This window comes from Vigna radiata, unplaced genomic scaffold, assembly GCF_000741045.1.
Source record: "Vigna radiata var. radiata cultivar VC1973A unplaced genomic scaffold, Vradiata_ver6 scaffold_111, whole genome shotgun sequence".
Taxonomy (NCBI): domain Eukaryota; kingdom Viridiplantae; phylum Streptophyta; class Magnoliopsida; order Fabales; family Fabaceae; genus Vigna; species Vigna radiata.
In genome coordinates, this window is record NW_014543596.1 from 40,948 (window position 1) to 65,973 (window position 25,026).

General features: G+C 34.1%; 2 protein-coding genes across 3 annotated transcripts; both read right to left on the bottom strand.

Moving 5' to 3' along the window:
* Positions 1 to 1,502: 1,502 nt before the first annotated feature.
* On the bottom strand, positions 1,503 to 8,997 carry LOC106754539. Of its 2 annotated transcripts, none has more exons than XM_014636557.2 (6): positions 8,271 to 8,997; positions 6,641 to 6,698; positions 6,447 to 6,564; positions 6,228 to 6,345; positions 5,566 to 5,598; positions 1,503 to 1,893 (listed from the first exon to the last, which is right to left on the bottom strand). In XM_014636557.2, exons 1-6 carry the CDS (start codon positions 8,784 to 8,786, stop codon positions 1,828 to 1,830), a joined length of 909 nt encoding a protein of 302 aa, XP_014492043.1. In that variant the 5' UTR covers positions 8,787 to 8,997; the 3' UTR covers positions 1,503 to 1,827. The 2 variants fall into 2 exon arrangements, with proteins under 2 accessions (XP_014492043.1, XP_014492044.1); XM_014636558.2 differs by lacking the exon at positions 1,503 to 1,893 and adding an exon at positions 4,432 to 4,652.
* A 10,512-nt stretch (positions 8,998 to 19,509) lies between these two features.
* On the bottom strand, positions 19,510 to 23,310 carry LOC106754541. The gene is made up of 7 exons (XM_014636560.2): positions 21,669 to 23,310; positions 21,482 to 21,572; positions 21,216 to 21,373; positions 21,031 to 21,082; positions 20,831 to 20,910; positions 20,654 to 20,747; positions 19,510 to 20,573 (listed from the first exon to the last, which is right to left on the bottom strand). The coding sequence occupies exons 1-7, from the start codon at positions 23,238 to 23,240 to the stop codon at positions 19,783 to 19,785; spliced, it is 2,838 nt and encodes a 945-aa protein (XP_014492046.1). The 5' UTR covers positions 23,241 to 23,310; the 3' UTR covers positions 19,510 to 19,782.
* Positions 23,311 to 25,026: the final 1,716 nt, after the last annotated feature.

Consider the following 25,026-nt stretch of genomic DNA (forward strand, 5'->3'; position numbering starts at 1 on the left):
TTCTCTTGGCTATATGGTTCATCCGGGGGAGAGATCGAGCTTCAAGAAATAGTGAATGGTCTTATCAATACACAAATGTATAACTCCCTAGGAATTTTCATTGCAATTTTATTCATCACTGTAGGAATTGGGTTCAAGCTTTCCCCAGCCCCTTCTCATCAATGGACTCCTGACGTATACGAAGGAGTGCGGTTCGTTCGATAAATTTCTATCTCTTTCTCTATTTCTGAGATGTTTGGATTTTTCAAAACTCCATGGACATGCCGAAGAGAAATGCTATTGTTTGGTGCGGAAAAATGAGGTTTTGATGATAGTTATGTTTCTGTTTTGGATGATTGTTATTGTACAAAATATGTCTTATTAGGTGATTCACATGTGTTGGGATTACACTTGAGGAATTAAGCGTATAATGAAGCAAATGGGTGACTACATTGTATGTTTTTGGGGACATTAATGGAATGGTTGTTTTGGGTGCCATGCTGTGACACTTGGGTAAAGTCTATGTGATGGAATTGTCTTCTCGTCATATCTAGCAAATCCAGTAATGATCTTTTACACTGAGATGTGAAAGCGATGTTTTCTTTGGTTGTGAGATCTGAAAAAATAATAGGTTATGCACTAATAATTATTTCAGCCATGAGATGCGGAAAAAAGTCTTCTTCGACCATGAGATATGGGAAGAGGATGGGTTTGAGTGCTACACTCTTTCACCTGTGTAAGGCAATAGAGATAAGAACAATATTTCACCTTTGACTTCGACTCCATTTTCAAGTTTTCCTTATTTTTCAAATGTTTTTTCTTTTTAGAAATTGATACTCAATTTGGTTTGACCCGTTCATATATGCTTTTTCTTTCGTGACAAAGATGGTTTTTGTTAGCCTATTTATAGTCATGGTGGCTCTTCAACAATCATCTATTTATCAGCTAGATGTCAAGAATGCATTCCTCGACGGCAATTTGCAAGAAGAGTTTATGTGAAGCAACCTCACATATTTGTTGCTCACAAATCATTAACAATTTAATGTCACTTGAGTGCAAAAGCATATATTTCCACTAAATCTTTATTGATTATATTAATTTCAAGCTTGGAACATACAATTTGTATGCATCAGCTTGAGGGGGAATGTTAGATATATTATCTTTATTTTATTTTTATCTTTTATTTTTAATTAGTTTGTTATTATTTCTTATTTATATTTAGGACTTAGCCCATATTTCTTCTATCATAAATAAAGTACCCTATATGTATATTCAACACAAGAGAAATTAATCTCACAACTAGTTTTTCATTATATTCAACATGGTATTAGAGCTAGGTTAGAGCCTATCTAGTGATATTTTTTATTTGTTGGACAAATTTTTGCACTCGTTATGAGGCCACTATCGGACCACCCATTAATGTCGAGTCTCACGCATGAGATGTATATACCTCAGCGGTGATCATTGAAAAATACAAAATAAACGCACACACAAACAGGCAAAGAAAGAAGGGTAAGCAAAGTACCAAAAAAACATTTGAAGTACCTGAAAAACACTAGAAGGGGGGTGAGGGGGTTGAATAGTGTTAATGGAAAACATTTTTTAACCTTTCCGATATAGTATGTTATTGAACTTTTGAAAATTTCTCTTAAATGCTTAGACGCTCGTCAGTCCACTTGCTATTTGAGAGTGACTCTCCTTCATTTACAGGAATGTAGTTGTCTTTCTCCACAACGTCCCACCTGTTGATATGACATGATTCAAAGAATGTGATCATTCTTTGCTTCCAGTGGTCAAACTTCTCTCCCTTGAAAAAAGGAGGACGGTTGGTGGCGTATCTTTTGTTTTTCATTCTTCAAGATCGTTTCCTCGAGCGATGTTAGCTCCGATACCAATTGAAGTACCTAAAAAACACTAGAAAGGGGGTTGAATAGTGTTAATGGAAAACATTTCGCAACCTTCCGATATAGCATGTTATCAAGCTTTTGAAAATTTCTTTTAAATGCTTAAACGCTCGACTTGATGAATATGTATGAACGATTTGACGTGTTATTCATAATATGTATTGTAACTTTTTTTAGGAACTTCCTTTGAGAAAAATAAATGTTTCAGCTTAGAAGATTCTTATGTTCAAAAATTAAAGCCTAATTGCATATTTTTGTAAGAGGATTGTTTAGATAAGATAAGAGATAATTTAACAAGAGATTTTATATTGGTTCGCTCCAATTGAGCTACGTCTAGTCTCCTCCGCAGAGGGTTCCACTATAATCTTCATATGATTACAAATGAGTATTAGCACCACTCCTGGTACTCAACAACCACTGAGATTTTCTTTGAGTATTCACACCACTCCTAGTTCTCAACAAAGTCGTAGAGATATCCTTTGAGTATTCGCACTACTCCTAATAGTCATCAACCTTAGCAGAGATTTAGTTTGACTATTCAAATAACTCCTGATACTTAGAAACCTTACCAAGATTCTTCAACTCAAACAGAGTTTAGTTGTAAGTATTTTAATTCTCTTCAGAATTGCAATCAAAGATTGCTTACAAGTAGTTCAGATTATATCTCTCATAGAGAGGATTTGATTACTATACAAAGCAGTCTAAACATTCGCAGGTGTTTCTCTCTTCTATCTTACAATAGTAAGCAATATAGCAATGAAGCGTGAGAGTACTTCTTTTCCCTTTTTCTTTTCTCTTCTCTTTTCTTCATCTCAAATGTATTCTTTTTCTTGAGTTTTTTTTCTTTTGCTTTTTAGGATGAATATTTCGTTGTAATCTTTGCCTTACTATTCTCTTAAGCTATCCTCTTGATTTTTCTTTCAAGAGTTCTTCTATTTAAAGGCTTTATGGATAATTGTCCATTAGACTGAGTTTGTAGCATTGATACGCGTACTTTCTCTTTCTTCTTCTTCATAAAACATTTGTTGGGTAAGTCAACTTGTTAGAGCAAGAATGTTTTTTAGAGCTTTGATTGAAGTAAGTTGTACGATTTTTTTAGGTATAACTTCAAGTGAGGAACATTCTATGAATATCTCATTTGTCTCTAACGTCCACTTTTCTATATTTAATTTGTAACTCTATGGATGCGTATAGAGTAACTTATCTACAAGAATGGAGTAATTTTGCATGCAACATATATGTCTTTTCTTATCACTTTTGTTGTTTTTAAACATTGAGTAGTTAATGTTATTTAATGCTTGTTTAGAACAACAAAATGTGTTTTGATTTTCTACCCTTAGTAGCATTTTGCAATTAATCTCATTTCTCTAAGGGTACCAAACGTGGTTAGATACTTCATCGTTAGAAGAGGTACTAATTAAGCTTGTGGTATTGTTTAGTCAAGTAAACGCTTCTTCTATTTTTGTCCCTTTCTAGACGGATAGCATTTAGCCTGTTTAAGCTTTCTTTTGTATTTTGTTCTTATGTATTTAAAATGTTTTGTTAGAGACATTGTCTCGTCCTATTCTATTCTCGAGAGCTTTACTGAATACATTTTTCATATATGATAAGCATCAAGCTTTTAGCTTCAACTCTCTTAGACACTTTAGGCACAACATTGTTTAACCATATGTCTAGGTGTTTTGTCCTAGATGTTTTTCTATTTCCTATGAACCTGAATGTTTATCTAGGTTTTCCTATATTAAGGATTTTGGTTCTAGGTTTTGTTTATTTGGGATTTTGGCTCTAGGTCTTGTGTTTTCATCCTAAGACATTTTTTTATTATTATCTTGTTTTAATGTTATTTGATTAAATTTCAAAACATGAAAGTCCTTATGAGAATAGAAGATTTTGTCTTAACAACATTCATACATTTTAAAACAATAATATCACATTCATAATATAAATCAAGAAATATAGAAATAATCATATCAACTTTAAACTTCGACCATCCGAATATATGTATTAATGTCATACTTATGGGGACTGTCCCATGTATGGTGGAACAATTCACCCACATCAAACTACCACACACCAAGGTTAATCCGTCAAACATCTATGGTCAATGCATGACCATCAGACTAAAAATCCCCTACTATTCTCCACGACATAATCACTCATCTCTACTTAAGATTGGGAGTTATTAAAAGTCAGAATCATCCCCCGATCCCAGAGTCCCTACTTCAATACATCACACACACGGAATCCTTTTCACATCATAATTAATCCACACTTTCCATTTCATTTGAATATAATCATACATATAACACATACTAAGTCCATACACACATTCATACTTACCATCCATAAAACATTCATTAATTCTACATAAGTAATTAATCTATATAAACCAACTCAACCAAACAAGGAATCAAAAGAAGAAAAAACCTAAAAAAGAACTTGAAAAATAGTATTTATAATTATCAAAAACTATACATAACATCTTAAACGAATATAGATTAAAGAGTATGGAAAACATCTAGAATTATATTGATTCAATTATCATCATTAATCCCCACTTTTTGATGTATCTAGATCATTTTTTATAAAATTATGTACAAAATCAAACATTAGAAAATCATAGAAAAACAAGAAGTTTGACAAAAGCTCCTAATGCTAAGCGGCACATCCTTGTCACCGAGCAACATTATTCTCGCAAAACTGACACTTAGCACCATTTTTGTGTCGCTGAACATCATACTTCTCGCAAAACTAGCGTTAACCCTAATACTAAAAAATAACAAACTTCGAATTTTAATTAGTTGCATCTAAAACTCATCTAAATGACCAAATTGATATCTTTAACACTAATATTAATTAAAAACATGTTTATGACTAAAATTGAATATCAATTTACTTTTAGCCAAGATTAAAATACAGCTACTTTTATTGATCTGTCCTTCAATTTATTGATTATTTCAATTTTCAATTTGTATACAACCCTTGGTTACAAATTACTCCAAATACTTCTAAGTTCCATCTACAAGTTAAATATCGAACGAAAATATTTTACTTCAAACTTTTAAGGACCAATAAGTTAGCATACATGGTAGATAACGATTAATTATACATTTTGGTTACCAATGAAATTTAAAACAACGCTAATATTTTAAAATTAATATTTTGGTTAGTGTGTTTTCAGATATTGGTTAAAACTCATAGATATTTTTATTTATTTTAAAAAAAAATTAAAATCATAAAAAGTGGTGTATTTTAATAAAAAAAAGTTCTGTTTTATGTTTCTTAAGAATTAAGACACTCGGTAGAATTTTTAGAAGAACAATAAAATAATTTAAGAACAGAAGAAAATTTTTTTTTTTATGTTATAGTTTTTTTTTTTAACTTTAATGTGGAAAGAATTTATGTAGAGTTTCAATAGTTGATTTCAACTTTGATTGAAAATTTAGAATAAGTTATAGATGAATTAATTGGGAAAGCAGTAGAGTTTGAGACAATTCTCAAATGCATGATAGTGTTGGAATTTATGTGTTTAGTTAAAATTTCTCAAATTAATAACAGGCTATTCATGGTGAATAGTAATTGTTACTCTATTAGAGTCCTCTACAATCCTAGGATTTACTATCATTTTTCATGAATAAGATAGCAAAAGTCATTTATAACATCAATGCAATTGATTACTTACACTAGGTCGGTATTCTCCAATTCCTAGCAAGTCCTGTAAAATTGTAGCAAATGGATAAAATGATTAGTTTAAGTTTGAAAAACAAGCTCCTCATCTCAACAAGCCTAAGGAGAAAAAAAGAAATTTTATTGACCACTTTTGATATTTTTCAACTTAGGATTCAGCATTTTCTCTTCAAACTTGTTAGTTCTCTCATTCTTTTCTCTTATCTTTTTTATTATCCTTTTTTTTATAGTGATGTGATTCTAATAGCTTTGCTAATTCCAGATTAACATTGATAATTTTAGTACTGGTTTGGAAGAAATTTCTCTAAAAAAATTCTAAAAAAAGAAAATGAAATCAACTCCTTTCTAAGTTAAATATCATAATTTAGAAAAATTAACAAAAAAACAACTTTTATAAACTAAACTGTGGATAAATTAATTTTAACTAATGAAATAACGGATTTCATTTTTCTCTCTTTTTATACTTATAATTTTTTATGAAAAAATCTGTCCTAAATCTCTTTATATAGCACCTGTGTAAGGTTTTATTAAGTTTCCGCTCAAGGCGTTTAATGGAAATGTCATTTGAATAAAACCTTAGTCTCCGCCTTAACAGATAAATTCACACCAAATGTGGCAGCATAAACAGAAAGATATAACATGATAGAAGTGACTTACTTGACAAGCTTTATTCTTTGCTCTAGTCTCTGCTGTGCTAGGAACATCATGATTTGGCTTCTGGAATCTTTTTTCACGTCGATCACAAGAGCCCCATCCATCTGAGAACCTGCCGCCCCTGATGTAATGAAAATCAACAGAAACAGTAGAAACTGGTGAGAACAGACATAATTTGGAAGATAAATGAATTCAATTGAAACAACCAAACGAGACACATACTGCATGTGCGCACGAATCACAAACTCAGCACGCTGAACATTGCGATTCTCATCAAACTCAATATTTCTGTCCCTGATTTCATAAGAAATATTGAAGTAACAAGATATCTTTCTCCAACCTAAAAAAAGACATGCCCTGCCATGTTGCATCAGTTGAATAATTTTCACTTACGAGAGAAGGCAAACTATGTTTACCTGACTTCTTAATGAAAGGATTCCCCGAAATCAAAGTGTAATCAGTTTTTTCCAAAATCTGAACATCGAAGACAACAAGAATTGATTAGGCAAATCCTTCCTGAATTAAGAAAAAAAAAAACAGCAGCATCTCGAGCAACTCTCACATTTTCATATATTTGTATAAATTTACTATCATGTTATGATCTCCAATGTGGAGAATAGAGATACTGTTGTGTTGCTATATGCAAAACTATGAATTTATTACACGCCCTAAAAGCAAAACTCAAACTTGGAGCATCAGGTAACAAGAAATAATTAAAAAAGATAGAGAGAATGTCAAAGATTATCCTTGAAGTTATCCATATGCCACCTCCCAATAAGTTATGGAAGTCATGAAACATGTTCCTCAGCGGCTAGGACTGGGAAATCCAGAAAAGGAAAGTCGTTAATATCATGCAATGATTTGATTTGTTCAGGATGACCACAGGGTGTTAAAAAGTGTGAAAAATAGGAATCAACCATCAAAACACTATCATGATTTCATGGCAGACAAAACAGATAAAGTACGGGAAAAATTCCTTCTCTAAAATCTAATGTCATTCATACTAAGCAATTTTGGCAATAAAATACCTCAAAAGACTGAACATAACAAAAAGGGATACCAATAACTTACCCAATAATTAGTACAGCGCAAGTCATAAGTTCTCATAAGTGCTTTTCAATGTTTTCAGACACAAAATTCGCATTCATCAAAAGCTAATCTAGTGATAAAAATACTACAGATATAAAAGATAAAGAAATTTCGGATAAGCAAATCCACTTCTTCACTACAAATAAAAGGTAAAAGTTTTCCATTATAAACAGCATATTATGGGTATCGTATAGGTTCAAGCTGAAAACCACTACCAAGGCCGTAGCCACAGACCCACTGATACTCCTGAAACAATAAAACTAAAGGAAACCTCAAAATAAACGATTCATGTTATTCGTTGATTTAGAAAAAACTGTATTACCAAGTGTTAAATTAATGACCAAACCAAATTTAGAGCAACTGCTCATTTAATGGTTAATTTTCAGAACATAGTAAGAAATAGAAGTCAAGAATGTCCTAACGTTAACGTACTGTGAGAATATTATGTTATATCCTCCTATAAAGTATCTCCTAATAATATGAGAGATGAGATCCATCAAAAAGCACATGACGAAGCCTATTTTCCATCATTTAACCTAAAAAACAATCAAATAAACAAAATAAAATCTCATGTAATGGAACTCTACAAACACTGATAATTACACTGTCTACTTCCTTGGACACACCATAAGATGTTTCTTTACATGGTTCTCATTACCTACTATCCATAATTGAATGAAAGACTGAACTGTGAACACACTCAGATTAAATTCTTCAAACAAAGGAAAAAGAGTATCATTCATTCCACTCCCCTAAACCACAAGTTCCAAGGTTCAAATCTTTCTTTCACTTGAAAGACAAAAGTTACATGCAGTTATTGATATTATTGTTTTGTGATCAGAATTAGATTTTCACTTTAAAACAAAAACTTCAATTCTGAACAGAGAAACATCTCCTACATCTAAGTTCCCACAAACTGAAATCCGAATATTGAAACAAAGTTATCAAGATAATCACCGCCATAGCAGCATTCTGGTACTCCTTAAACAACGAAACCGAAGGAAACATTCCAAGCAAGCTATGTCCAATGCCGCTCTCCTTCTCCTCTGCCTCGTTCCTCACGAAGCACCGCCTCGGTGAGACCTCCGTGTAGCAGCTTAGCTCCTGCGCATCCGGCGACGATAAGTCCTTCGGCGGCGGCGTCCTCTGCACGCTCCTGATCAGCGCGAGCGGGCTGCTCTCTTCGGAGGCACACAACCTCGGGGCCTTCCGCGGCGGGAGGTAGGGCCATCGGTCTTGCACCACCTCCCCGCTGTCGCCGGAGTCGCGAAGAACCTTCCGAAACTTCGACAGTGGTGGCGACGGGTTGGAGATCGGGGAAGGGAGCTGGCGCTGTGGGGGTTTGGAGGCGATGAGGGCCTTTCGCTTGGAAGAGGAGTGCGAGGCGGAGGCGGAGTCGATCATGGCCCACAGTGCGGCGTCGTCGAGGTCCTTGTCGTCGACCACCACAGGGTAGGTTAACGGTGATGACATTTTTGGAGTGTTAGGACTTTGAATTGTGCAAAGATGGAACACGGGTTTGAGCTAAATTTTCTGTGTGAGTTTCAGATTTTGGAAGTTGGAATCGAAACGAAGAAGGTGAAGATCCATTTTCTGGTATCTGAAAGAATGAGAAAGGTTTTGAACAGGGTAGCATGCGGGGGAGACGCAATTTGAATTGGAGGTGAAGATAGAGGAAACGAGTCGTGCCCTTTTTTGAGGAATTAATAAGATTTATTTTTAACAAAACTGTTTATTATTAAATACTAAAATAAACATATACTTGACAAAAAGAAAAATAAAATAAAAAAAAATAATATATATATATATATATATATATATATATATATATATATATATGTGTGTGTGTAAAATAGTAAAAAGATATTTCCAGAATAAACACTTTCCATTATCATAATCATTAAATTAAACTTTTAATGTCTTCGAATTTGTTTAAGTAGATTTTACATTTGAGTTTATAAAAATTTTATTTTTAAATCAATTCTGATTTGTATAAAAATTATTTATATATAATGTTATATAAATATTTGAAATATAAATTTATAAATCTATATAACTTTATATTCAATTATTTTAAATATAAATTTAAATAAAAAATAATATGAAAATTTGATGTAATAAAATATTAATAGAAATATATTTAAAATTTAAAATAAAATTTAGTGTAAAACATAAATTTAAATAAACTTAATTTTATTAAAAATATTTAATAAACATATTATATTTATAAAAATATCATTATAATATTTATATATAAATTAAATACGGTCTTTAAAAAAAATTCAATTAAAAAAATTAAAATTTAATTGAACCAAAATATCAAATTGAGAAACTAAATTAAAATTTTAACACTAATTTGATATATGACACAATTTTGATTTCACACATAACACAAAAATAATTTAAAATTTAAACAAAAAAACTTAAACTTACACATGACATATATTAAAGAAATTAGTTAATTATTACATATTTTTAAAAATAGTAATCCAATTAAAACCAATTAAAATATGAAAACATTTAAGATTTTCGATGAAATAAGATGACTAAGAGAATTTTAACCCGTCTTTAATCTCCTTGAACGTAATACAATTGTAAATACAGTGTCCTATTCACGTCAATGAAATATTTTTATAATAAGTTATGCTATATTGTTTATAGGAGTAGCATTCAAGCAGCAAGAAAGATCTTGACCAGGCTTCCATACATCAATCTTCTCTTTGGTTTGTATTTCGGTATAAATTATGTGAGTCCGAGAGATTGACCTAGCAGACGCGTCTTTGTCTCCTTAGTCATTTTTTAATGTTTCTAGATATTTGTATAGTGTAAATGAGACGTGAATAGAGTGTGAGTGAAACGTGAATAGAATGTATCTGCCTTTTAGCGTTGGTCTTGTACTTATAAGTTATCACAAGCCCAATAAAATATAAACAGAATCACCTGGAATAGATTTACCTGATTGCTCATAAACAACTTTATCAATATTTTTAATCAGATATCCTTGATTATTTTGTCCCCAATATCTTTAATAAGAGGATGTTGCTCTCTCCACCCCACGTATGCTTCCTCCACCTCCCCAAATTATTTTAATTCCAATTATATCCTTAGGTTAAAAGTTTTTTACTTTTACCATATTTTAAATAATTTGAAACCCTAATTCTTATTTACTTTCTATTTCTTCATTTTCGTTTCACTTCCCCTCTTCCTTTATTTTCTTTTTCCATTTGTTTCTTCTCGTTTTTCTTTTGGTTTGAAAGCTTCCATTGCCGTTGTGGTGGTGTGGAGGAGAGTCGAGGAGGAACGTAGATCCAGTTCCTTTACTGCTTGTTTTCGTCTTTAGGTTGGTTTTCTTCACTGTTTTTTTTTTTCACCATTCCTTTGTACCTTTGTTGTATGTTAGGTAGTTTAATTTAGGGTTTATTATTGTTTGTGTGCTTTGAATCTATGTTGTTTTGTCACTGTTTATGGACTATTGTTGCCGCTGGTTCGATTGTGTGTCACCTGAACAGACTCTACAAAGACCAAATGTGGGATATCTATTTGGCCTTCAACGGATATCTGACTTCTGTTGATGTTATGAGAAAAGAAAGGATGAAAATTGTGTATCTTATTTCATAATAAGGAGAGAGTACAATTGATATATAACTATTTAGAGCAATATAAAAATGGAATATAAGTATAAAAACATAATATAAATATATGAACATAAATGCCCAGATATGAACGGAAAATAAATTAAACCCAATGTCCCCCCTCAAGCTGCAGCATATATATCCTTAATGCTCAGCTTGGACAACCAAGATTGAAATTGTGTTGGATGCAAAGCTTTAGTATGGATGTCTGCAAGTTGTGATGGAGTAGAAATAGGCAGGAGCTTAATTACACCAGCTTGAACTTTATCCCTTATGAGATGATAATCAATTTCAATGTGCTTTGTCCTCTCATGCATGGCTAGATTCTGTGCAATTTGTATAGCAGATTGATTGTCACAAAACAGAGGAACTGGTTGTGATAGAGGCTGTTTCAAATCATGGAGCAAATACAAAAGCCATTGAATTTAACATGTTGTTGAAGCTAAGGCTCTATATTCTGCTTTAGTTGATGATCTAGATATAGTACCTTGCTTCTTGGATTTCCAGCTGATTAAGGATGCACCATAGAACACATTAAAACCAGTCACAAACCTTCTAGTATCAGGGCAAGCAGCCCAATCGGAATCACTAAAAGCCTTAAGAGAATGTTCTGTGTTGGAGGGAAAGAATAATCCTTGTCTTGGATTGTTCTTGATATATCTCAAGATCCTTATTGCTGCTGCATAGTGATCTTCCAAAGGATTGGAAAGAAATTGACTGAGAGTATTAACAACAAATCATAAATCTGGTCTTGTGTTGGTTAGATATAATAACCTGCCAAGAAGTCTTCTATATGCTTGCATATCTGAATAGGGTTTCCCTTCTATCTTGGAGAATTTTGTGTCTGGCTGTATGGGAGTAGAAACAGGTTGACATCCCAACAATCCTGCATCTTCTAGTAACTCTATAGCATACTTCCTTTGTGACAAATTAATGCCCTATTGAAATCTTGCAATTTCTAAGCCCAGAAAATACTGAGTTGGCCTAAGTCTTTAATTTTGAACTTTGCATTTAATAGAGGCTTCATAGTTTGGATTTCCTGGATGTCATCACTTGCCAAAACTATATCATCTACATAAAAAGGTAAGATGGTGATATGAGCAGAATCACTTTTGACAAAAAGTGAATAAAATGATTTTGATTGTATGTAGTCCAAAGAAAGTAAAGTAGTTGTCAACATGTAATTCCACTGTCTAGAGGCCTACTTGAGTCCATATAAAGACTTCAACAACTTGCAAACTTGCCCTGGTTTTTCTGTTTTGTAGCCAAGAGGAAGAGACATGTATACTTCTTCATCTAGATCTCCATGTAAAATAGCATTATTTACATCTAGTTGATGTAAATACCAATGTTTGGAAGCTGCTAAAGCTAGAACCAATCTTACTGTTATGAGTTTGACAACAGGTGAAAAAGTCTCAAAGTAATCTAAGCCTTGTTGTTTTGTGTAGCCTTTGGCTACTAACCTTGCCTTGTATCGTTCAGTCCTCCTATCAGCATGTCTCTTTATTTTGTATACCCATTTACATCCGATAGGTTGCTTTCCATAAGGTAGCTCAGTCAAAACCCAAGTTTTGGTATTTTCTAAAGCTGCAATTTCTTGATCCATGGCATTTCTCCAACAATAATGTTTAATGGCTTGGTTATAGGTTTTAGGTTCACTAACTTGGGAAAGATTAAGGACATATGATTTATGAAGAGATGATAATGCATTATATGAGAGATATGAAAAGATAGGATATAAGGTACCTGTGGATGACTGAGTGGCAGAAGAAGTAGATAACATGTTGCAATGATAGTCCTGCAAATAAGATGGTTTATGTTTTGGCCTGGTTGATTTCCTTTGTGGAGTAGTAGTGGCAGGTTCGATGGAAACAGGTTAAGAAGAAGAAATAACAGGGTCTGGAACAATAGAAGGAGGAGATGTAAGTGGTAAAGAGGGTTGATCAGTAGCTTCTGAGAAAAGAGGTGATGGAGAGGAAATGATTTTGGTGACAAAATCCAAGGAATTTGAATTTTGTGTATCAATAGGTGAGTGTTTGTCACTAGTAAGAAAAGGAAATATGTTTTCATAAAATACTACATTCCTTAATATAAAAATTTCCCTGAAGTTGAAATCTAACAAAAGGTAGCCTTTCACTCCTTTTCTAAAACCAAGTAAAACACATTTTCTTGCACGAGGCTGAAATTTTGTTCTATGAGCTTGAAGAGTTGAAGCATAGCAAAGTGAGTCAAAAACTCGTAAGTAAGTAATGTCAGGTTTAACATTGTGTAACAGTTGAGATGGAGAAAAATATGTCAGAACTTTGGAAGGTAAAATATTAATGAGTTGCATAGCATAACGAACAGCAAAAGACCAGAAAATTTTCGGCAAATGGGATTGAAACATTAAAGATCTAGCAACATTGAGAATGTGTTAATGTTTTCTAATTCGTAAATTAGACAGTACCAGACATTCAATCCGTAATATAATAGAATGCATTCCTAATCATCTTCGCATCCCTCGTTCGCAACTACAGAATCCTCCTCCACGACCTCTGTGTTGGGTCTATAAGAAGAGGTGTTAAAAAACGGTGATCCACACAAATAGTTTTACTCTTCAATTCATTGTGGGTGATTTTCATTAAATCTTGGTGTAAATTGGACCTTGAACCAAGTACAAATAATAAAAACTGACAATAAATTATCAACTCACTTAAAAATAAAATCTAGTTATTTTATCATAAAATAATATTCTACCTAGATAAACAAAAAATCATAACTACTGTAACATCCCGAGTTTTCGAGATGTCTCAAAATGTAAGTTTTTTTTTTTTTTTTTTTTTTTTTTTTTTTTTTTTTTTTTTTACAAGTCAATAACAGGTCACTTTGCTCTAAGCTGAAAAACTTAGGGAAACATACTCATAAATCTTATAATGAAGAAAATAAATCTTAATCCTTTACATCCAAATAAACGACATTTATTACAAACTTGTAACATCAAACTCAATAAATCAAATAAACTGAAAATATTTGAAAGACAACCAAAATAAATCTTTTTCAGTTCCTCCCCAATCACTTGCTTCTCTAGTCATCAACTGGAACACTGGAACATCTGTAATAACGTTTGCTCCCGTATAACAACACGAGTTATACGATCATCGCATTCACACACAAACAATAAGGGTAAGCTACCATATATTCATCATCTAATACAACATCAACACATCAATTATTAATTAACAAAGTAATATGGTTGGCATGACGTATTTAGTTAAATACACCAAAATAATGAACATAGAAGATACACATGGTCTCTTTGTACTCTCTCACATAAAACATGTTCACCAAAACAGAACACCTGTTCACCAAAACAGGATAGCTCGAGTCATTCTCCACCGCAGCTTCGGATCTATCTCCCTTGTTCCTCAAGACTTATGAGTAAAAACTCCGCTACTTTCACAATGGGTATTATACTATGCCCGATTGGAAAACCTACGGGCGAGACATCCTATCCTCTCGAAAGAGGAAAGGTATTACCTCAGTTTTTTTTATTTACCGACACGATGTGAGTACACCTAACTATATCAATGCTTTTGATATTACTAGTGTAGTATCATCATCACACATTCTTTATCACCCTCATCCCTATTTTATCTCTATCAAATCAAACTAAATATTACTAGGCCCAAAACTAATAAAATAAGATTTAAATAAAATTATTAATAAAACCCTAAAATTTAAGTTTATCCCAACAAACTCCCCCATAAACTTAAATTCTTCCTTCTTTATTTTCGACTTCTGCTCCCAAACCTCTTCTCCTTATTCTTCTCCTCATTCTTCTCGAAATCTGCTCCCAGGAACGACCTTGAGTGTTCCGAAACTTTTCCTGAAGCACTTGAACTATGGCTAAAATCTCCGCTGTCGGTGCGCCTCCAGAACTCAATCAAAGTCTTCAACCATGAGCTTTGATAGGTCCTTTGACTCCTCAACGAGGCACACAAAACTCTCGAAATCATCTGTCAATGATTTCAAACTCTTCTCCACAACTCAGCTGGCAGGCAACGACTCTCCATTTTTGCTGAGTTAATCTACCGCTTTCTCCTTCAAATTTTCAAACTCCCCTTCTCAGAGTTTGAAGTCGATCTTGCCTGACACAGTTGTCCCCTGTACGCATCTTTTGAAGATGCATCTTTTGTTATCTTCTCACCGTTGTGGACTTGTCTACAATCTCGTAGAACCTGTCCTTCAATTGCGTCTTTTTCACCGCAAAATCTAGGTCTGCTCCGTGGGTTCTCGTTTCCCACATCCCAAACGTCAGGATCCAAGATTCCAATTACCATAGTTGACTCACTTTATCAACTAAACAAAGAAAACACTGTTTGCAAGATTAACATCTCTTACCCTTTCTTTCTCCTTTCTATTTTTTCTCTTTGGGTATTTGACTCTCCCTTTTTTTTTGTTCTCCTTTTTCTCTCTAAACTTTCCCCTCTCTCCTTTTTTTCTCTCTCGATATTTGACTCTCTCTCTCACTCTTTTTTTTTTTGGTATTTGACTCTCCCCTCAAAGGTGAGTCCCTTCCACATAGGTATACTCCCCCTTCAGTGGAAGCTTTCCTAACTAACCATAACCACGAGTAGCCCTTTCCAACCGTCGTATCTTAACGAAACTCGCTTACCTGAATACCCTTTGCCAGGAAGACTTTCGATATAGGGATCATTATACTCGTTTGAGTCTGTCACCAAGACAAACCATCGGCTCTGAAACCACTATTGGGTCTATCAAGGAGGAGGTGTTAAAAAATGGTGACCCACACAAATAGTTTTACTCTTCAATCCATTGTGGGTGATTTTCATATAAAATATCAACTCACTTAAAAATAAAATCTACTTATTCTATCATAAAATAATATTCTACCTACATAAAAAGAAAATCATAACTACTCATCCCTATTTTATCTCTATTAAATCATACTAAATATTATTAGACCTAAAACTAATAAAATAAAATTTAACAAAATTATTAATAAAATCCTAAAATTTAAGTTTATCCCAACACTCTGCCCATGGCACTGGCAGCAACGTCTCCTTGTGCACTCTCAGACTACATATGTTAAATAGATAAAATCAAAATCAGTTGCATAAAGGACCGTGGCTAGAATAAAACAAGGAATGGAAACAAAATTTAAAACCTGGTTACATAAAGAAAAATAAAGGTAGAGTAAGTAGACATGGCCATATAATTCTGCAAATTAATATAAAATTCTAAAGTCACAAGATGAGATCCTATCCCAGTAGAAAAATTGCAAGAGTATCAATCAATATTGTCTACAAGCTTTCCCATTGTATGTGCAGCAGAATTCTTGATGTGCAAATGATTTGTACAGAGAATTCTTTATGTGCAGAAAATTATAAGAACCATTACCCTTGCAAAGTAAAAAATCCTTGACCCATTTAAGAGTGAAATTAGAATGTACTTATAGTATGAGATCATTAATTTGTTCAACTAAGTTAAGAATGCAAGCAAAAACTCCTCATCCATACAATGACACGAATATACATTACCTTGGGGTTTTTAATTGTTTCATCCACACTTAAGGTAAGGCAAGCAGCCTCTGTTGCAACATTAATAGCATTGATCTTCAAATTGATTAACCAATTTAAACATCACAAACATAAAACATCAGAATCAATTTACAAAATTATGTAAATCAATGCAGATAAATTGCAACATCTCTGTTGCATTGATTGACTTTGTGCTTGTAACATGCTATATTTAATATTGAAGAAAAAAAACCCAAAAGGTCGAAACGGATGTAGGATATCCGTTTGGCCTTTAATGGATCTCTTACATTCGTCAACGGAAGTCGGATATCCTTGAAGGCCAAACGGATATCCCACATCCGTTTTGGCCTTTGCGGGGTCTGTTCAGGCGACACACAATCGAACCAGCAACAACAACAGTCCATAAACAGTGACAAAACAGATTCAAAGCACACAAACAATAATAAACCCTAAATTAAACTACCTAACATACAACAAAGGTACAAAGGAATGGTGAAACTAAAAACAGCGAAGAAAACCAACCCGAAGACGAAAACAAGCAGCAAAGGAACTGGAACCACACTCCTCCTCGATGCTCCTCCACACCACCACGACGACAATGGAAGCTTTCAAACCAAAACGGGAAGAAACAAATGGAAAAGAAAAGAAAGGAAGAGGGGAAGTGAAACAAAAATGAAGAAATGAAGAAGAGAGATCTGTGAGACTGAGGTGCTGCGCAGAAAGTAAATAAGGATTACAGTTTCAAATTATTTAAAATATGGTAAAAGTAAAAAACTTTTAACCTAAGGATATAATTGGAAATAAAATAATTTTAGGAAGTGTAGGAACGTGGTGGTGGAGGGAGCAACACCTTTAATAAGATATCTTTGATTTTGTTGGACTACTAGCTCAATAATAAGTTTTGACCCAATTATGATCCAATATAGACATGATATACATAATCGATCGGTTATTCTTCGTAACCGCTCGTCCCAAATATCACACTTTGATATTCCTTTTGAAAAATAAATCTAATCACATATGTTTTCTCTTCAATTTTACTTTGAGAACAGTGTATATACATGAAAAATGATATATTAATATATTTTTTTATGACATTTTCACATAACATAGTGTTATTATTAAATTAAGAATATATTTACAAATAAATTATAAATCAGTATAAAAAGAAAACACTGTATACTATATCTAAATATTGTCAAAAAATTATGTTAAAATATTCTTTTTCTTAGTATAGTCTCTTTCACAATTTTAAACAATAATACAAGTATTAATATTAAATAATTATATTAATGATTTTCTTAGTTGCTATTCCTTGATCTTACTTTTTTTATAAAATAAATTGTTAGTATTTTTTTTCAATTCATTTAATAAACTTATTTTTCATCAATTTTTCATTTATATCAATTACAATTATTTAAGTATGATATCTATTAAAAATTACTTTTATGATATTGATGATTTTTTGTGTTGATTTTTCGTTGAACTTTTTTTGAACTTTTTTTGATTGACATTGTAAAATAAACCCAGTTAAGTTGAACATTTTTGTAATCAACATTTAAAAAAATATTATGACAAATTATTAATAAAAAATTATTTGTATCGATGATAAGAAAATGATTGCAAACATCAATAAAAAAAATAATTATGGTGGAGGTGTATTGAAAAAAAAAAAAATTGTTCATGTATATGAAAAAACAATCTCTAAACATTGACCCAAAAAGTTTCTAAAATTAAATGAGATTTACGATGATAATAATAATACGAGAACTCAACTTCTAAACAATCTCTAAATAATCTTTAATGCGGTCGAATAGCCAAATGATATGAGAACTCAACCTCTAAACCATCCACTCCTAAACCACCCAAGTCGGTTCAAGCCTTACTAAAAATATGATATAACTCAAAAAAAAAAAAAAAAAAAAAACTCATAAGACTAGGAAGCTTATGTACATACCTGAATTAAAAAGGCTAGGCAGCGCGACCCACATTATTATAGTCCCGAGTGCTAAATCATTATTCTTCAATGGTCTATCTATAACATACATATTTCATATTTAAGTCGTATAAATGACATAGGATCCCAATACCATATATAAACTCATGCATGCACATAAAAAACACACACACTGAAATATGCACTGATACTTGATACTCAAAATATCCTCATGCATTACTAACTTAAGCGTCAGAAATTTTTTTTTGCACTTCTGAATCCTCTAGAACACACTAAGAAGTTTCGTAGACCCAACAAGAACTGGCACATGTCAAAAGATCAAACTTCCAAATTCGGCAAGAACCATAATAAGCTATAATTGTTATAGTTACCTACTATTTACTTACAAATTTATTTATTCTAGCTTTCTTATAACAATATCTTTTATATTTGATATGGCATTACAACTTCATCTTTGATTCACGTTTTGGCTATTGTACTAGTGTTCTTAGTTGCTTAATGTGTGCAAATCTTGTAAATTGTTGTGTTCAAGGTACGTATTGTTTTCACCTTCATTATCCATGATATTTTATCTCATGTGGTTGCCAAATAAATCTGATAACTTGAAATCATTTCAAATTTGTCTTGATAGAAACAAATAAAAGATATTTACTAAAGAAAAGTAATTATGAAGTTGTCTTGATATGAATGTGAACACCTAAAGATGAAGAACATTAACTAAGAGATCAAAGATGAAAAAACAATAGTTGGATACCTTGCTTAATTGAATCTCATTTACCACATGAGATTGCATAAGATTGTCAAGAAAATATAATTAACACAATATAGTAAAAATAAAAAGTACCTTGAATTATAGGAGACTCCAAAATTAGAATTAATATTATGATTTTCAAAAAACCTATATATACTTTGAAGACTCTTATACTATTAATGGATATCTTTCAAACCATTATTAGATAGATACTAGTTTTTTTATGCTTAACAATGGTCTTGTTTGTCAAATATTATTAATTTGTTGTTAGCAGAGTAATCTAACAATTAAGTAGAGAATCACATTACAGGTCAATAATTAATAACTAAAGAGGAGACTGAGGCTACTAAATTTTTGTGTACAATTGTTGCATTGAAGTTAGAATGTGACCTCATGCATTTACCTAAACCCCTCAACACTTTCTCTAGCAGATACCTGATTGAGGCTATTACAAGTCAAGTAAACAGAAACAAAATTGCTTAAAAGATTTACTACATTTATCACACTCCACTCCTTCCTTCCAAATTTTCAAAAGCGAAACAGCCACTACGTTAATTTTGCCATGGAAAAAGATGTTAGTGCTATGTTATTATAATGTAGGGCCCATGAAGAGAGTGTTCTGTCTCATCCTCCTAGGTAGCCCAAAATTCTGATAACACCTAATTTCACCTCCAAAACCAGCTGTCACAATTACCATTCCCCATGCTGAAGGGTTCATGGACGAGGCACCATTGGAACCATCACTTGTTGAGTAATTGGAAGACCAAGATGAACCTGATGGAGGAGCTGCAGCAGATATAGAAGCTGAATCACCACCATGTCTACCTGATGAAGAGCCTGAAGCAAGAGAATCGCTTGATCCATTATCTGACCGAGTAATTGCTTCCAGTTCTTCTTCTATGGGAGTGTAGTCACCTTCCATTGCTTGGTTGTTACTTTTCTTAGCAGGCACCGTTCTCTTGCTGCCCCCAACTGAATCTCCAACTCCAGATTCTGTGCGTGAGATTGCTGCAGGGTCTTTCTCTGGGGACCCTGGGCTACTTTCTGTGGGTTGGTTGTTACTTTTCTTTGGGAGAGGTGGCAAATTTTTCTTGTTGTTTGCAGCAGGGGCAGCAGGGCTTGAGTTCTTCTTGGGGTTTTGCGCTGCCAATGATGGTGGTAGATCACCCTTAACGTTGCAAGGCCATGGTATTGCTACTGAAACATCTTTACATGGGAAATGTTCGTGAGCTTGGTTAGCAATCACATTCCTGCCTTTTCCACCAGAGTGCATCTCTTCATGCTTCCACACATACACTTGTGAGTCTTCACTTGCACTTATGATGTACCTTCCATTTGGACTGAATGAAGCTGAAATTTGGCTACTTGCATTTCGAAAACCTGCTTTCACCAACATGTTAATGCATCACAATTGATTTAGGCATAGTAATTCTTCAATTGACAGTATAATGCATAATCACCTATAAACTTTTGCACAACTTGTGTGCCCTCCACAATTCTTGTCCTGCAATCGCCTGAAGTTATAAGCACTTGTGATGGGTCACCCGGGGAAAACTGTGAAGAAGATGAAAATCCAGTTAACTTTCACTCATAGAAACATCCATGAGAACTATATTAATACAGACAGAGGAATTTACCTGGAAACCTGTAACCTTTTTCAGTAGATTTTTCTTTTTGTTTCGAAGCTCGATTGTGTTGGATTGAGTCAACTTGTAATCTGGTAAACATATATAAATGAAAATTGACAACATAGCAGAAATTGTTAAATTGAAAAATAGTTGAGGATGAGATGTTCAAACAAAAGAAAAGAATAGACTAGTGAAGTCACTAACACTACCTTCTATGGTGTAACTTCGACAACTCCCTTTCTGTGTACCCACTAGAACACCCTGTAACAGTTAAAAAGAGAAAAAATAACCGATTATGAAAGCCATTGTGGATCATTAAATTTATGAATTAAAAATTTGTATAAACGATGAACCATTGTGAGGCAAGAATGCATATAGAGGAGGAAAAACATACCTGGCCGTCAGGGGTGTAAGAAACAGCAGTAACCATTTCATGTATATCAGTCCAATCCACAACGAGACGTGCAGGGATGTTCCACATTCTGATCTTCGCATCAAGAGATCCACTAATGAAATAATCTTCGTCAATTGGGTTGAACTGCACGCAGGTTACTGCCACAGCCAATCCAACAACGAATACCATAAAGCAAAACAACCCAGTTAAGTAATGTGTCATGTTACGTATATCTCAAGAGAAAAAAAAAAGATGGAAGATCTCACCATAGTCATTATGTGCAAAGAATTTCAGGCAAGACTTAGTTTCCAAATCCCACAACCTCACTGTTTTATCCATGGAAGATGAAAGAAGTAACTGCAAGGAGAATCCACGTTAGAACTCTTCTGTAAAATTTGTTTTTTTGCTATAAAAGTTGATATTCCAGCTGAAATGAAATGAAATGAGAGGAACCTGAGATTTGGACCAGGACAAGTCCAAGACCTCATCCAAATGGCCAGTGAAAGAACAATAGGGTCTTTCTGAGAGCGAGAACACGGTTTCCGGAACATGAACGTAGTCCGGAATAGCGCCCCCCCTCTTGCTGCCATTCTTTGCTTTCTTCTTCTTATCCGCCGACAATGGCGGCGTATCGCCGGAAGAAAGCAGCGAGGGATGAATCGGCGTCAAGTTTCCATCCTCGGGCCTCATGGACATGACGTCACACTCCTGCACCTCCCACACGTGTATCACCTTGTCCTCTCCGGCACTCGCCAAATACCTCCCATCCAAACTGAACTTCAACGTCCACACGCACCCCTCGTGCGCCTGAAACTCCTGGCACATGTGCAGCGCCGATAGCTCTTTCTGCGACTTCCCGGTCTGCCGCACTCGCACCCATTCGTTCTTTGTCGTTGCCTCCACCACAGCCGTAGCGTGAGACGGCGCCTCTCGCTCACGCTCCCCCACGAACCCGCTCGCCACGCCCTTTATGTTCTTCAGCAACGATGCCCCTCGCCTCTTGCTCAACCTCAGACTCTTCGAAATGGAGTTCGACAACATCTTCTTACTGCTGCGCCCCTTCGCTCGCCGCATCGCCTCCTTCACCACCTCCGAATGCCCTACCGTGCGCTCAAACTCCTCCATCGTCAACTGCTTACCCGTTTGCAAATCGCTTAGCCTGTTCCACGTCCCATCTTCTCCGTATTCCTTAACGATAAACTCCTTCCCCGTGTCGAGATTCTTTATCAAGAAAAATGCCCCCACTCCTGACATTCCTATCGAAGGAGTTGACACATGTCGACTCCCCGTATTGGAATCTGCGCCTCCCTCCTTCACTATGAGGCGAGTCTTGTCTGCGACGGCATACCGCCGCCGAGTAATCTCCGTAGCAGTTCTCGTCAAGCGCTGCTTCGACACCTTTCCAATGAATTCGTGCTTTCGCGATTTCTCCATGGAGTAGCTGTCAATGTCGTTCTCGGAACGTGACCGGACGAGGACAAAAACGGGCTGCAAGGGAGATGTTCTGTGGTTCGTTGTTTTTTGTCTCGTTGTTTTTTGTCTCGTCGTTTTCTGTTTCTCGACGCGAATTGTTGATTTGACGGCGTAGTTGTTATTCTGGACGACGGTGTCGTTGTGGGCGTGGTTGTTCTCGAATTTTTTGGTCATGGCACGGGCGATGGCGGCGCTGGTGGCTTTGAGGAGTTCCTTGTTCTCGTCGAGGCCCATGCTGCCAAGCAGTTTTCTTCGGCGTTCGGTGATGGATCCCGGCGCGGCCATCCAGATGTCGTAGTTGGGTTTTCCGGTGAAGTTTGCGGTGAAGTTTGACATTCGGGGATTGATGGACTGCATGGAAGACATGGTGGAGGCGAAGGAGAGACGGCTTTCCTCGAAACCGTCTATCTCCTCGTCGTCGTCGTCGATCAAATTACGAGGCACGGCGGTGGAGAGGCGGTTGTAGGTCTCGAAAAAGTGGTCGTCGTCATCGTCGTCGCCGAGGCCTTCCCAGTTCATGGTCAACGTTTTACGGCGCTCCATGGTGGCCATCGGCGAGAGACGTGGTTGGAATGGAGTGGAGAAGGAAAGGAAATTAAGGAAATCGTACAATTAAAGAGAATGTAATGTTTGTTATTTTTTTTATTATTTTTGTTATTTATTACTATTACTAGTACTAGTAATAAAACATATAAATTATATTTTTATTAATTAATTAATTACTAGTACTAGTGCTATGCTATTTTTTGAAAAAATGTTTTTGTTGGTTGAGAGGTTTGGGAGGAAGTGAAAGAATAAATAAAGAGAGGTCGGTTACCGTTATGGAATTTGGAGGTTAAGAAACGGTCAACGTATTTCCATTTGTACAATGCACACATGTTTTGCTACTTACGTAAAGAAAGGAAAAAGTATTTACTGCATCACGAAATCATACACCTTCACAGAGGACCCTTTTATTAACGTTAGATTGGATGAAAACCGACCACTCAGATCTTAAATTTGATTTACAGGGATTTCATTTTGTAATTTATGCTGCGTCTGGTGCATGCTTTGCTTTACCTCTGAACGTGATTCCATTGGTAAGTGGTGGCCACGTTTCGGGATTTTATGCTTCAAAAATGGTCGGTCGTTGTTATTATTATTTTGTTAATTTTTCTTTTATTTCTTTGTTTCTTAAGTTTACTTGGAAAATGATTGGAAGGAAGTTAAGATGGTAGAGAACGGATGCAAAATCAAGAAGTAAAATGGACTGAGTGGTAGTAACGGAAGAATGATTGGATTTGGAATGATAAGATAACTTTACTTGGCAGACACAACTTCAACTCAACAAGTCGAAGAAAATGTAAAAAATGAAATTCCGAGTCTTCGAATAACATTATTCTTAAAAGATACGAAGAAATATTTAAACTATTTTTAATCTCCATTTTTAAGCTATAGATATTATTGAACGTTTAGGAATCAAGCCTTGGTTCTTGCAAAGTAATTATTCATGGTCTAATTGTTCATGCAGAAAACTAAAAGAGGTTAGAAGTTTTATATCTACTAAAAATAAGATCAATTCATATTATATTCATATTATATAAGTAAGAATAAACTTTATTATTTTATAAACCTGTTTTGTAGAATTAAGTTAGGATTAAAGTTCACTTCTAACATGGTGTCTAGTCTCACGTTCAAGATGTATATCTCTTGATATAAAAAGAGTGTGATTGAGTTAGGTTTAAAATCCACTTTTAAAAAAAACAAACCTTATTTACATTTTTTTAATTTGTTATATGGAGTTTCAACCATTAAGACTTTGCATTGTAAAAGTTATATATATCATTATCACGGTAAATATATCAAATTTTATTTTAATCTTGACGTTATAATTTATTTTAAATATAATGCTTTATCATAATTACATTGAACATTTACCATCTATTTCCATTATAATGTCTTGTGAACCAACTGAAAGTGTTATATTCAATTCGATAATACATTATTGAAAACATATAGATTAATTAGATAATGAAAATTGTTTTAGTTCGTGGGTTATTTGTCTTTAAAGTTTTTTTCATCCAAGTTTATGCTTTGATCATCTTTTGTCATTTATTGAGTAGAACAAGAAGATAAATGTTAAAGTCATCAACTTATACATTAAATTTGTACTTATAAATTTTGAAATAGATTTGGAATTAACATAAATCTAATTATGATTCAATTGGTAACGACGGTGTTTTGATTTAAGTTAATTATTATCAATTTGAATTGTTGTCTGTTGTTTAAGACTGACAGCTTGATTTATATTATTTTACTAATGGATCTAGGAGATAGTACTGACTGTTGAGTCATCAGG